Below are 14,127 nucleotides of genomic sequence, written 5' to 3' on the forward strand. Positions count from 1 at the left end.
ATTTTCACCCGTTACAACAGTAAAATTATTCTTATCTTGATAATTGAGTCAAATTGATCTATATAATTGAGTTAAATTGATCTATCTATGTTGGTCTTTATAAACACGTCCTCGTTTAATTGAGTAAAACATTGCAAAGTATGCGAATATTGGTCAATGAAAAATCTCTTAGCAGAGATTATTTCAAATCAGGAAGTAACGCTAATATGTATGCGGGCTCTAATTTTGGATACTCAAAGGTACGTCTTGGCAGCATTACAAGTGCATTAGCGTCTTTATAGTTCATCACGTTTTGTTTGTTTTCCAAGCGCAAAACCTTTGCAAATGTATCCTTTTCGGTCCAGCATAAGGTCGCCCATGAAAATTTGTGACGTGCATGCAGCTCCTGCTGCGAATATACCTATAATGTTAATAACAGAATATATGAATGATCATTTTTCCTTTTATACACAGAACACAAGAAAACAAGACTTACGCAAGCAAGTATGGTAGGGTTCTTATGGACGTACAAGCGCAATTCGTCCAGAAGCGGCAGAAGAAATATATGTGCAACAATGGGAACGGTTGTTGGATTTGCCGACATGCACAGGAAATACTTTTGTTCGTCATCAACCTTGCACGTTGCAAACATTGTTGATTTCCCTGGTTTCATATCCACGCAATCTGAAATAAGCAAAATAAGGAGACGTGCCACGTAACGTATTACACTGCAGATGATTAATATGGAAGGAAGAATATACCAAAGTGTATAGTGGCATTAAAGTTTTGGATCAAAATATTCTTTAACATATCTTTATTATTCGCACGGCCCATCGTCACGAGTACGTCTACTTTTTTTAAAGCGTAGCTGATTTTGTCGATTATAACATTTTTCCTGCGAGAACATAATCGTTAAATTAAAAATAATGTTAACTATTTGTGCTTATATCAAATTGTATCAAATCGAGTATTTCAATAGTGACTAGGAAAAAAACGCAGTAAATTTCGATTACACTCACTGATAAACCGAAATTCCAAAGTCCACGGAATTATAATCGTTCTTTCTCAACAAGGAGCTCAAAGTTATCCTGTTGCTGTCGTAGATGCGCCCTGGAGTTAAAACATTTCCAGGTTCTTCTAATTCGTCTCCAATCGATAATAAACCTATAGATGACTCTTTAAAGACGATAATTTCATTAATCCCACATAATGTCAAAATTCCCAATTCTGCTGGTCCAAGACGACAGTGTGCTCTTAAAATTAACTGTTTGTTCTTTATCTCACAGCCAACATCTCTTCGAAAATAAATAAATGTTTTATGATAGTAGAACAAAGTGTACTTTGAGAGACACATTAAAAGATATTAAACTATCTTTGCGTACCTAATATTTGCACCCTCCTGTGGCTCAATTAGGACATCAATTTCTTGTGCCATATTGAAATAATCATTATCATCGTTTCGTTTTTTCGTTATTTTTACATTTTCGGGTATTACAACTGCCGTTGCTCCTGCACATAAAAAGAGTAATTGATCTCTCCTTTGGCATAAACAGACATGGATGTAATTTACAGTTCAAATCTTTCTTACCATTAGGTATAGCTGCTCCACTTCTTACCCACATGCACGTGCCATGTACGATTGAATTACTGTCAGTGGCCTGAAAAAAAAACATCTTGTCTATGAGATCTAGCTATTTTGCATGAAGCATACGCGACTTGAGATAACGTTAGCCAAATCCGACTAACTTAATTGACGACTGATTTAATCGGTAATTTTAATTCCTGCAGCATAATTTTTTGTATAATTTGCTTTGTGCAATATTTTCTTCCGTATAATGTAGAAAAATTAATAATCCCATCCACACTGTCAAAATCATGTGGATTATTGCTCGTTAATTAATTGGTGTCTGATCGAAATCATTCTTACCATGGAAGATGCTGTCTGTACTTTTCTTATGCCCATCCCATCACTGGCCAGCATCGCATATCCATGTTTGGCCGAAGTCCTAAAAGACGGCACGTCTGCTGTTGCATACACAACTTGGGCCAATATCCTGCCATAGGCGTCTTTCGTACGCACGACTTCTGTATCTGACGATGCTTGTTCTACTATATTACGTATTATGTCCAGTTCTTTAGGCACTCCAATCATTTTCTTTTCTTTTTCCGTTTCATTTACATCCTGTAAAAAAAGTCAATTAAAATTTGTATATATACGGTCTTGCGAAAAGTTAATTGCTACATCGCTCCGAGCGTGAAAAATATTTTACTGTTTTCTTCCTTGGATAGGTAATGTGTGAATGAGTTGCATTATTAGGACGTACATTACTTTTGTCATCGCACATCTCTTCTTTACAATTGGAATACAAATAATGTGTAGGATCAATATCTTCTTTCTTGTTGTTCAAAGATTTTTTTAATTTATTATTATATTCCTCAGTCAGCAACCAAATTATTTGCATCAATGTTACTTCATTGTCCTTTAAACTTTTTTGTAAATCTTGATAAGGACACATACTGATAATAAGCTTTTGGTTTCGTACTGCACATGTGGGACTGAAAACAAACACTGTAAAAATTATCTCGAATACTTTGCAAAATAAGTGAAAACAGAATTTTACCTAATAAAGTCTGTCATCTTTAAGTTCTGTTTTAGAAACGAGAGTGTTATCTTTAGTTCTTCGGAGATATTATTATCATTCATTTGATTAATCACTTTATGTATAGCATTATTTTTCGAGGGAAGACTAAGATCACCAGTTATGATAATGATATCACTTTTATCCTCGTTAATTAGACAAATTAAATATTTCTATATGTAACATAAATTATATAAATCACATCATGTATGTAAATAAACTGTATGTATAATTACGTGCATGCGCGCGAGACATTGAGAAAATTACCTTTATCATATTTTCATCATATTTTACAGGACTACAAGAAGTCAAAATTCCTTCTATACTGGCTATAGTGTCATGCAGATAACGGACATTATTAAATATTTCATCGCCGACTGTATAAACAAGTAAAGTAAAAAAAAATTATTAGAATACTTTATGGTACTTTTTTACGAATCAACGTTTCATAAAATTATTAATAATTGAATAAATGTATACAAGTACACATGTGGAATTATTTTTAATCTTACGTATATAAGACATAAAACATTTTGTTTGGATTTTTAAAATATCTATTTTAAGTATAATATTTAAGTAGAATATACATACTGTACAAAATATCGAATTTGAGAGACATCTTATCAATTTTTTCGCTTCTCTTCGAAAAATTTCGTTGCTTAAATCGTTTATCGTTCCTGTCTTATATTTCGATGCCCGACATCCGCTGACTGAGCTACTGAGCTTTGTTATTCAACGAATCATCAGTCAAACCTTAAACGGTATACAAAGATGTTTATATTTTGTTTCTTTCCGAAGTATTTTTCAGATGCAAAGTTTCGTTATCTATGTCAATGGTATTTTGAATGTGTCGCGCGCAAATTTCTTCACTCGCACATTAATTAATTCTGTTCAATTAGCAAATTTTGAAAATATTTGTCTTATGGAAAATAAAAAGGTCATATTGATATCAGCGAAATTACAACAGAAATTGATTATATAAAGTCTTATGGCGAGTAATAACACAGAAAAAATACACATTTGTTGTTTCGTAATTATTTAAATTATTTTATGTAATCTAATCTAAATTATTTTATGTAAAAAATAAAATAATTAAATTATTTATCATCTAACTTGATATGTAAATATAAATATAAATAATTATTTTTAAGCTCATTATTATTATTATTACAGAAATTGTACTCAAAGTTAGATGAATTAATATGAATTTTCTTTAAATTGTATTAATCTTAGATTGAATTAATCTTAAATTGTATTAATCTTAGAATATTATTATTGAATGATGTACAGTATTTGATATTGACATATTTACATTTTTTGTCCAAAAAAATAAGGATCATTCCGAATCACTTTCAATTAATGTAACACATTTTTTGTATATTATTCACTTTTATTGGAAAAAAAAATGATTTAAACCTTCATAAACAAAACTATCTAATTATTCATTTCAATATAGCAGGATTGGACTTTCTGCTGATTCACTATATAATAATGACATAGCTGGGGATAATTTAATGCTTAGCATTATTCTGATAGATTAGAGTTTACATTTTAAATTTATATGTTAAATTTAAATGTATATGTTATATAAATTTGCTAAAAAAGAAGAAATTGAAAATGTAAAAAATAAATGCCACATATTTTTTAATGTGCACACAGAGAAAACAAAATGTAATGCATGAAAAAAATATTTTATGTGAAAAATTTAAGTCAAAGAGCATACGTGCAATATTTTGAAAAACTATAATCTCAATAACTAATATTTTTTATTAAAAAAAAAAAAAAATCTATAGATGAGCACTAAATTTACATATATATATTATCCCATATTCAGAACGTGCTTATAAAAATATATTAGTGCGCTTTTTAATCGTTTTATCTTTATCATTTATTAGATATAAAACAAAGATAGAATGACAATAAAAGTGCACTAACATCTTTATAGAAGTACATTAATATATTTAATGTGAACTATAAATTCTTAGTAAATTTTGGAATGCAGCCAGTGCATGACATGTTCTACAGAAATCGGGATTCTGCTAACTTCAGGTAGTTAGGTATTCCTGTCAGAGGTCCGAGTGTGTACATACAACTTCCAAATTCTAATAGTCCATATTCCTTCTCTACGATACAATGGTGCATTCAGCAGAAAAAATAATTTTGCAAATGCTTTAATATATATATTCCTTTGATTTATGATTAATTTATACATTTAGATCCGACAGGCACTAAGAGCAAAATCAATCGTATTGAATTGAAAAATTTTACAACAATTGCAAAGCTACTTTTTCTGCTGAACGAATAGATTTGGTTGGTTATAATACTTTCAATGGGAACTCACTCTTATGGCTAATACACACTGAAAACACGTGGATTTGCTGCGCGGGAAGATGTGTTTTCTGAACACAGTTAATATTGACGCATGCGTGGCGAGGCATGATTTAAATTTGAACGAGGCGCAACGAGCGTTTCAGTCTTCCGTCGACGTCGACTGTTGGTTGTTGTTGGTGATGTGGTGTGCGGTTGTGAGTGTGTTTTTCTAGTGCGGCGACAGATTCAAGGCCGGCACGATCAATTAAGATACTTGTTTGGAAGATCCGAAAATGTCTGACAGTATTAAAGTGGCCATCAAAGTCAGGCCGCTCATCAAGAGGGAGAAAGACGAGAATTTATCGTTACAATGGACAACTCAGGGAAACACCATTGTGGCCACGGACGCCGAGCTCAGGAAGCGAGCTGACGGTGGATTCGAATTTGGTACGATGTTTGTATCTTGATTACGAATGCGAATTTCGGGACATGTTTTAGTTCTTTCTAGCTTTATTTGGGGTTTTTGTCGAAGATTCCTCTTCTGCGACGCATTAAGATTCTAGACAGCACTTACGCATGCTAAAGGATGCATGTCAAAAAAATATCTCAGAAACGTTTTTAGAGATGCATTATCTATAAGATATTTTTAAGATTTCTTTGACGTCTTTTAGACATTGTCTGAAAGACAATCTCTGTCACGATTTTTTATCTTTCCCCTTCAATTAATGTATATTTTATTTCACTTTAGTTATAAGAAGTGCATACACGTCATAAAAAGTTAAGAAAATTATTATATAGTTATTATTAGTTAACGTTTTGTTATATGAGGTTATGATTTTCACAGACAAATACAATAGACAATCATTGGCGTTCATCTTTTGTTCTAGCTTTTTAATTGCAAGGCCAGAGCTGGAATGATCCAGTTAATATGTTTATTTCTACTATTATGCATTAACTTTGATCTATGTTTTACTTGCTTTTTATCTTTTTTTAATTCTAAAAGTTAGTGATTTAATATATACTTATCTTTTACAATTTTTAGAGTTTGAAAAAGATAAGAAGCGTCTTAAATTAAGGTTAAAGTCAAGGGAAAGAAGTTTTATATTATTATTTACTTCTTTTATCTATTTTGTATACATATTTATTGGTTGAAAAATGAATAAAATATTGGTTCTGATGTCTCATCCTCTTGGATGTTCTGAAAATTCATCTTGCAATTTGAAAGAGAACTTACAGGCTATTAATACTAATACACAATGTTGCATTTGCAGATCACATTTTTGACATGAATGCCAGCAACAATGATGTATTCGACATTGTACGGCCTATTGTTGATGCTGCTGTTAATGGCTTTAATGGTACGATATTTGCTTATGGACAGACAAGCTCTGGCAAAACTTACACAATGATGGGTACCTCAGAAGAGCCTGGCATAATACCTCTGGCAGTAGAACATATATTTGACGCAATAGCTGCCATTCCAGGACGCGAGTTTCTACTAAGGTTAATACATGTTATGATAAAAGTGATTTCTGAAGTTCTTCTAAAGAGTGTTATCAGTGTATAAGTTATGTGAGATCAAAAAAGTATTTTAGACAATGTATTTATAATATTTTAGGGTGTCATACTTGGAGATTTATAATGAAAAAGTTAATGATCTTTTGAATGAGGACACGGATATAAAAATACATGAGGATGCCAACGGGCAAGTGTTTGTAAAATCTAAGGAAGAGCTTACAAATTGCCCTGAGGAAGTTTTATCAATAATGAAGAAAGGTAACAAAAAACGAAGGATGGGCGAAACAAACATGAACGAGCGAAGCAGCAGGAGCCATACGATATTTAGAATTGTAAGTATGTCAATTTTCTTTAGTATTAATGGTAGTAATAGAAGCAGGTAGAACTATATATCAGTCCCTAAACTTCATTTAGATATCTAAAAAGTTTTTCTATAATTTCCGCTAGATTACCAGTCTCAGTTCTCCAGTATTATATATCAGGTCTTGTGAGATTGCTTAATCTTGTTTTTTTGGGGGGGTTTAACGTAACTCTAGTTCCTTAGGCTTGAAAAGGAGATATATGATTGGGATCAAACCTGAGATCCACAGATTACAAGTCAATCGTTTTTACACAGAGCTGCCATGCTGCACAGCTTGATACTTTGACTGCTATGTGTATTCAGTTGGATACATACTTACATATGTGGGTCCAGCTGTGTGTATCAGTTTGAATAAATATACATTTATTTATTATAATTTGTATATATATCAATTTACACTTATTTTATGAAAGTTAGGCACAAAATAATAGTATCGTGTTACAGAAGATTGATTACAAAAGCTTATGCGGCAGTCAAAGGATTAATTAATAATATATGTGAAATATTTTGATTTATTAAATAATAGAATGCTTAATATTAAAAAAACCTGAAATTTTCTGAAGATTTGTTTCTTGAAAATTACAGATTTTTATAGAATTTTATTGATATTATTACTAAAATTGAGAATTTTACTTTTAAACTTAAATTGTATTTTTTCCTGACAAAATTATTTCTTTGGTCATTTTTTTTGATGGAAAATGTCTACAATTAATTAGCAATAAATATAGTACACACATTCAGAGCCGCTATTTCGTACACAATTACTGACAGTTCGATAACTGTCGTGCATATTTTTTTGTATATCGAAATACGTGTGCAACTACATTTACCGAACCAACAACTATTAGTAACTGTGTATGGAATAGCGGTCCAAGTAGTACAAATTTGAATTTTAAATGGAGTTTTTTTTAAATTAGTAATAATAGCAGATATTCTAGAGAAATAAGATATTATTCTAAATAGGTGCGTTTAATCACTTTGAATTTTATATTACTAGATTTGTGTATAGATATATTATTATATATTATTTAATTGATATTATTTCTATTTACTACTTTCTCAATTTAATATTCAAAACTTAAGGGACTTTTCAAAGTGCTCGTATTATTAAGGATTAAAAACTATTTATAATAAAATAAATTTAATGTAATTTAATTTAAAGCTGCATTTAAAAAATTAGTCAACTTTGAATTTTGAATAAAATTTCTTAAAAAATCTGGGAATTCTTAGGAAATTCTTTTACAAAAGTTTCAGAAAACATTCTGAATAAAGTAATCTCACAAATTTGAAAAACAAAAATGACATTTTGCAGACGATCGAAAGTCGAGAGGCTGGGTCTAACCCAGATGGAGCAGTAGTAAAAGTTGGGCAATTGAATATGGTAGATCTTGCTGGTTCGGAAAGAGCACGTCAAACAGGTGCTACTGGTGAACGTTTTAAAGAAGGACGTCATATTAATTTATCACTTTCTACCTTGGCATTAGTAATAAAGCAATTAAGCGAGTCGCAAGATTCTCGAACATTTATAAATTTCCGAGATAGCAAGTTAACAAGATTACTTCAGGCTTCTTTGGGTGGTAATGCTATGACTGTGATAATATGTGCAGTTACGCCGGCTGCGCTAGATGAGACGCAATGCACATTATTGTTAGTATTTTTGCTTTTTAAATCATTTTTTAAATACGCATTAACATAAATTGTAATATTTTATTTTTTAATTAATAGATTCGCATCCAGGGCCAGGAATATAAAAAATAAGCCTGAGCTAAATGAAGTTATGTCCGACGGTGTACTTTTAAAACGTTATGCGAAACAAATAGACAAGTTAACTGCAGAATTAGAAGTAAGCTAATAGTGACTATATTCTGATATACACTGCCAATATGAAAAATTTTAATTTACATAGTATGAACTACATGTACAGTACTAATTATATATTAGTATATATAATTATTATAAATATTAAAATATTTTTGGATTTTTAAAAAACTTTCAATAAATTTTAAATGTAAATTACGTATTACATGTTGTAATGTATGATAAAGGCCTCAAAAGCAAATATTTAATGTTTTAAGATCTGTTGACTTATATAATAAATTAATTTTCTTAGAGAATGAAACAACTAACTGGAACGACTGATTTTCAAGAGATGGAATATAAAATGCAAGAAAAAGATCGCATTAATCAAAATTTGGAAGAGCGTATTAGATTATTGCAAACTCGGATAGTCACTGGTGCCAATCGCAATAATGCAATATTATTTAAAGCTAAAGAAAAGAGAAGACAAACTTGGTGCGGAACTGGTGGATTTAATAAGGCAAATACATCTATGTTTCCAGCATGTGCGAATTTATCACCAATCAAAGAGATGTCACCTATAAAATCGTATAATAGAAAATCGAGTATTATGGATACATGTAAGTTAATTTTTTCCATATAACAAATTAAATATTTTAATAAGTTGAAGCTATATATTATTTTTACAGCTTTTCAAATAGCTTTTACTGATTTTGAGCTGGATCTTATAAATAGCGAAGTAAATCGTAACGAAGAGAATGATGAAGAGAGTGATGAGGATACTTTTATTACATATCGTAAACAGAACCGTGTTAAGTTTTTGGATACTCTAATTATTCACAAGTCGCCAAATTTATCTGACAACGATAATATCTCATTTGAGAAAATTGATGCTTCTACTCAGACTAAAGGGTAAATAATACAGAAAAATTAATTTATTTAAATAATTTGTTTTAATATTTTTGTAATAATTTTTTTTAATAATTAGGGATCAGTCTCCCGGTACACCAAAACAGACTTTGCGAAACAGAATTCGCGATTTGTCAGAGCAATATTCGCAGCTTCAAGAATTTACAACCTTAGAGAAACAGTTATATATTGAAGACCAGTCTTTTGAATTTAAAAAAAAACTTGACAAATTTTCACAGTTGGAGAAGCAATTGGAAAATATCACATCTGACAAAAACGCTTTTGAACATATAGCATCTGAACTTCGTAAAAAATTAATTGCAGCTGAACAACGTTATACTTCAGCAGAAGATCAATTAAATGTACAAGCAGCAGAATTGCAAAAAATACCAGAGTTAGAAAAGAAAGTAGCGCAATTGTCTGCACAAGAGATAGAGGTGCAAAGTGTTCCAAAACTACAAAATCAAATAGCTCTTCTTACAGCTGAAAAGGATGGCTATGAGCATGTCGCATCTGAATTACGAAAAAAGCTTAAAGAAATTGAACAACGTAATATTCTGTTAGAAGATCAATTAATGACACGTAATATAGAATTAGAAAAACCACTTATAGATTTATCGATTAGTGAAATTATTTCTTTTGAAAAAGATGGGCTACAATGTAAAATAACCGATGTTCAAACCAAGTTAACAGAAGCAGAGCAAAGTAATAATTTACTGAAGAATAAACTGGAGGAGCAACAGCAAATGCTACAAAATTTTCAAGACGAAAAAGATATATTTGCTTCTGAAATGCAAAATAAATTAAAAGAAGCGGAAGAAATCAATAATTCAATAAGAAATAAGTTAAACGAACAACAGCTGGAAAACGAAAAGTTCCAAAATCAGGAGGAGCAAATTACACAACTTAAGTCTGAAAATTATGAATTTAAACTTACTATTGATAAACTTCAAGAGCAGCTAATAGAAACTAAAGCAATAATTAGTACAAAAGAAATTGAAATATGCAAACGCCAGCAAGAGTCAGATAAACTTCAACATCTAGATGACATTATAAAGGAAAAAATGGAATTTGAACAAATCAATAAGGAGTTAAGAGACCATTTGAAAGAAGTAGAAGCGATGAATGATTCAATGAAAAGTAAATTATACGAACAAGAGCAATATATAAAGAAAACTTATGATTTAGAAAATCAGGTTGAAATTCTTGCAATTGAGAAAAACGAATGTAAAGGTTTAATCAGTGAATTAGAAATGAAACTGAAAGAAGTAAAACTAGTAAACAATTCGCTGGGAGATAAATTAAACGAATATGAAACAAATACATACGAAACTGACAGTTTAGAGATTACAAACAAAGTACTTACACCTGAAATTAAATCTGAACAGATTATTTCCGAATTGCAAGAGAAGTTAAAGGAAGTGGAATTAAATAACAATGTAATGAAGAACAAAATAAATGAACAGGAATTGCAATTGCAGAAGAATCGTGATATGGAAAAAGAGATTGAATGTCTCACGTTGAAGACAAAAGAGTTCGAGTCTACAGTTCAAGGATTGAAAGAAAAATTGGCGAGTATTCAACGTTACGTTTCAATAAGAGATGAATCGGATGGAGAACAATTACAAGAGATTCAAATAGACGCAAAAATTACAAGTCCGATATCTGAAAAAGATGAGCAAGATTCTGTAAAATTGCTTCCACAATCACTGAAGAGTCCTAGACAGGAATTTCAGGACAATCAGAGCAAAAACGAAATTAATCATTTAAAGAGCCGTATAAATGACTTACAAAATATTATTCGGGATCTAGAGAACGAAAATACGTATTTAAAAGAGCAGGCAACAAAATCCATAGCGGATAACGAACATAACGAACAATATAATTTGAGTAACGGCGATTCGTCGAAAATTATAGATCACGATTTATCGATCACAAGGATGTCGCTAGACGAGGATAGTGCTAAGTTGTCTGCGGATCTCGTCTTGAAAAATCAGGAATTGGACGAAATAAAGCATGATGTGCAAAGTTTAAAGGCAGATATAGAAAATTTGCAGCAAACTATATATTTATTGACAACCGAGAACAGTGAATTGGCAAATAAATTATCGACGGAGAAGGAGTATAATGAGAAAACGACTGTTCAGTCTCAACGGATTATCGATGAACTTTACGCGCGGAATTCAAAGATAATAGATGAAAAATTGGAGCTGGAGAATAATTTGGCAAATGTTAACGAACAATTGGAAACCCTTCATTCGAGAATGCCCGAAGTGAACTTAAATGAAGAGCAGTTAATTCACAAATATGAAGAACAGATCAATAAGTTGACGGTAAGAAATACAGAGTTGTTATCCCATATTGCAGACAAAACAAAAGAAATCGAAATCATGACCGAGAGTAAGTCACTTCTCTATGAACACGACTGCATATACAAAGATAAATTAACGGATCTTACGGAAAAATATAATTATTTAACAACTGAAAACAATGAACTTTCCACTCAATTGATGGACAGAATCGAAGAGACTGAGGGATTAAGACAAGAGTGCGATATTCTGAAAAGTAAATTGGAACTATCACTGAAGAATAAAGAGAGCACTGGTGACGATACAGTACAACTGAAAACGGAGAATATTATGTTGAAGACTGAGCTAGTGGAACTGAAAACTAACATAAAAAATCTAATTGAAGAAAATTCAAAAATGTCTACTCAATTAATGGAAACTATAGAAGAATTAGATAACGCACGGAAATTCAACGGAAATTCTTATAACGATACCATGCATTTGTCGATGTTATTTAATACCTCGATGAATGATATAATGGACAAATCTACATTAGATGATAATCCCGAGGCGAAAATCTTAAAGCTGCAAGAGAGCGTTAATCATCTCATGCATCTCAATAGAAAGCTTAGCGATCTAAAATTAAGTCCCTGCACTCAGTGCATGCATTTAAATGAGACGAATGAAGATCGAAGAATGTTGAAGCTCAAAGTGAAGTCTCTTAATCGCAAATTGGAGAACATGCAAAGGGAGTTCAATAGCAAATCTGCAATAAGTGATGCACTCATTTTGAAGGCTAAACAAGATGTAAACTTAAGTGTGTGCAATGTATCTTTTAATGCCAGTTTCACGGAGAACATGGATGTCAGTTACGTCGAGGAAAAACTTCAATCTTTAAATAACGAATTGCAAATATTGAAGGAAGATCATAATAAACTGTCGGATTTGTATAAAGAAAAATGTAATGAAGTCGAAGAATTGCAAAATAGTACTATCACAGATTCAACGTTGCACGACGATTTGAATTCCAGTATTAAGAAAACTCCAAGTAGAACCTCATTGAGACTAGAAAATATCATAAAAGCTATGAGCGATTTGCAAAATGAATTCAAGAGCATAAAGAGAGATAACGAAAGTATCAAGTCAGATCTTGCAAAGTTCATTAACGAAAAAGAATCGCTACTAATGGATGATATTAATACATTGAAGACCGCTAATGAAGAGTTGCTGCAGAAATTGTCGGAAAGTGAACTTTCGCATGTTACTGTATCGGAGAAAGCTGATATCCTTGAAAATGAGATAAGAGACATGGCGATGAAACTACAGGAGTTCACTGTTCGATGTAAAGAAATTGAAACTGCAAAGCTGTTCCTTGAAGTAGAAGTGGAAAGTCTAAAAGAAGACAAAGCGATGAAAGACCAAACGATAAATGAATTACGTCAAAGCCATTCCTGTCTAGAACACGAACTGGATATAATTAAGAGAGAGAAAGAAGCATTTAACAACGACATTATTATTTTAGAACAAAAGTACAAAGAACAACTAGAATCACTAAGAGCAATGAACGAAGAGTTAACCACCTCAAAAGCAATTGTTGCACAGGAATTTACCAATTATTCAAAAGACTCGGAAAATAGATTGGCGGAGCTTACTGAAAAGGTAAATAAGTGCACTTCCGAAAACGATTATCTGAAACAGGAATTGATTAAGCTGCGTGACATAGAAAGTAAATTTGAGAAGATGAAAACCGAGTATGAAAATAAGTCACAACAAGACAAAGCATTAACCGACGATAACAAAAAACTCAAAAATGAATTGAACGATATCTCTAGGAATATTATTAAGGAGATCAAGTGCCTCAAACCTAACATTGATACTCACTTCGTGAATAAATCGGTGGATGAGCAGTTCCAAGTATTTGTACAAACTATTTTGACAAAGGAGGAAGAAATAGTAAAGACTATGCGGGACCGTTATGAAAAGGAGAAGCAGAAGCTCGAGGACGAAAAGCGGCAGAGCGTGGACGCGGAGAAACGTACAGCGCTATGGGCAAAAGAACTGGAATGTGAGATAGAGAAACTTCAGAGGGACCTGTCCGAGCGAGAATCCGTATCGGAAGGATTGCAGAAAGAAGTTGCGCACTTGAAGCATCTTTTGGATGAAAGTAATCGCGACAGAGAGGCATTGGGAGAGAAGAATAGTCTGCTCGAGGCGGATCTTAATAACTTGCAAATTGAATATACTAAGTATTCTAAGATCGACACAGTGAACGAAGAAGCCATTATTATCGCGCAGAAACGAGAGAAACAAGCGCAAGAGATGATCA

At 31.8% G+C, this 14,127-nt stretch overlaps 2 protein-coding genes across 2 annotated transcripts; one reads left to right on the forward strand and one right to left on the reverse strand.

Moving 5' to 3' along the window:
- Positions 1 to 9: 9 nt before the first annotated feature.
- LOC118648357 (gephyrin-like) lies at positions 10 to 4,987 on the reverse strand. Its single transcript, XM_036294687.1, has 12 exons — positions 4,960 to 4,987; positions 3,210 to 3,371; positions 2,886 to 2,995; positions 2,601 to 2,791; positions 2,304 to 2,535; positions 1,907 to 2,161; positions 1,568 to 1,637; positions 1,362 to 1,488; positions 999 to 1,274; positions 741 to 874; positions 476 to 663; positions 10 to 400 (listed from the first exon to the last, which is right to left on the reverse strand). The coding sequence occupies exons 2-12, from the start codon at positions 3,235 to 3,237 to the stop codon at positions 179 to 181; spliced, it is 1,833 nt and encodes a 610-aa protein (XP_036150580.1). The 5' UTR covers positions 3,238 to 3,371; positions 4,960 to 4,987; the 3' UTR covers positions 10 to 178.
- Positions 4,988 to 5,096: 109 nt separating this feature from the next.
- Positions 5,097 to 14,127, forward strand: LOC118644217 (kinesin-related protein 4-like; the record flags this gene model as incomplete). Its single annotated transcript, XM_036294686.1, is given in 8 exon segments — positions 5,097 to 5,375; positions 6,200 to 6,431; positions 6,547 to 6,778; positions 8,120 to 8,454; positions 8,533 to 8,650; positions 8,918 to 9,224; positions 9,294 to 9,516; positions 9,593 to 14,127. Coding segments are annotated over 8 exon segments (6,136 nt in total), but the record flags the coding sequence as incomplete, so codon positions are not given.

This window comes from Monomorium pharaonis, unplaced genomic scaffold (assembly GCF_013373865.1).
Source record: "Monomorium pharaonis isolate MP-MQ-018 unplaced genomic scaffold, ASM1337386v2 scaffold_396, whole genome shotgun sequence".
NCBI classification, from domain to species: Eukaryota; Metazoa; Arthropoda; class Insecta; order Hymenoptera; family Formicidae; genus Monomorium; species Monomorium pharaonis.

What these genes read in the sequence shown, in the direction of transcription:
- LOC118648357 (XM_036294687.1), bottom strand. Translation starts at nt 3,237, where the DNA reads ATGTCTCTCAAATTCGATATTTTGTACA. An exon ending in CAAATTCGATATTTTGTACA is followed by an intron (nt 2,996 to 3,209) that starts GTATGTATATTC and finishes TTGTTTATACAG; the next exon opens with TCGGCGATGAAATATTTAAT. An exon ending in CAGGAGGGTGCAAATATTAG is followed by an intron (nt 1,275 to 1,361) that starts GTACGCAAAGAT and finishes TTATTTTCGAAG; the next exon opens with AGATGTTGGCTGTGAGATAA.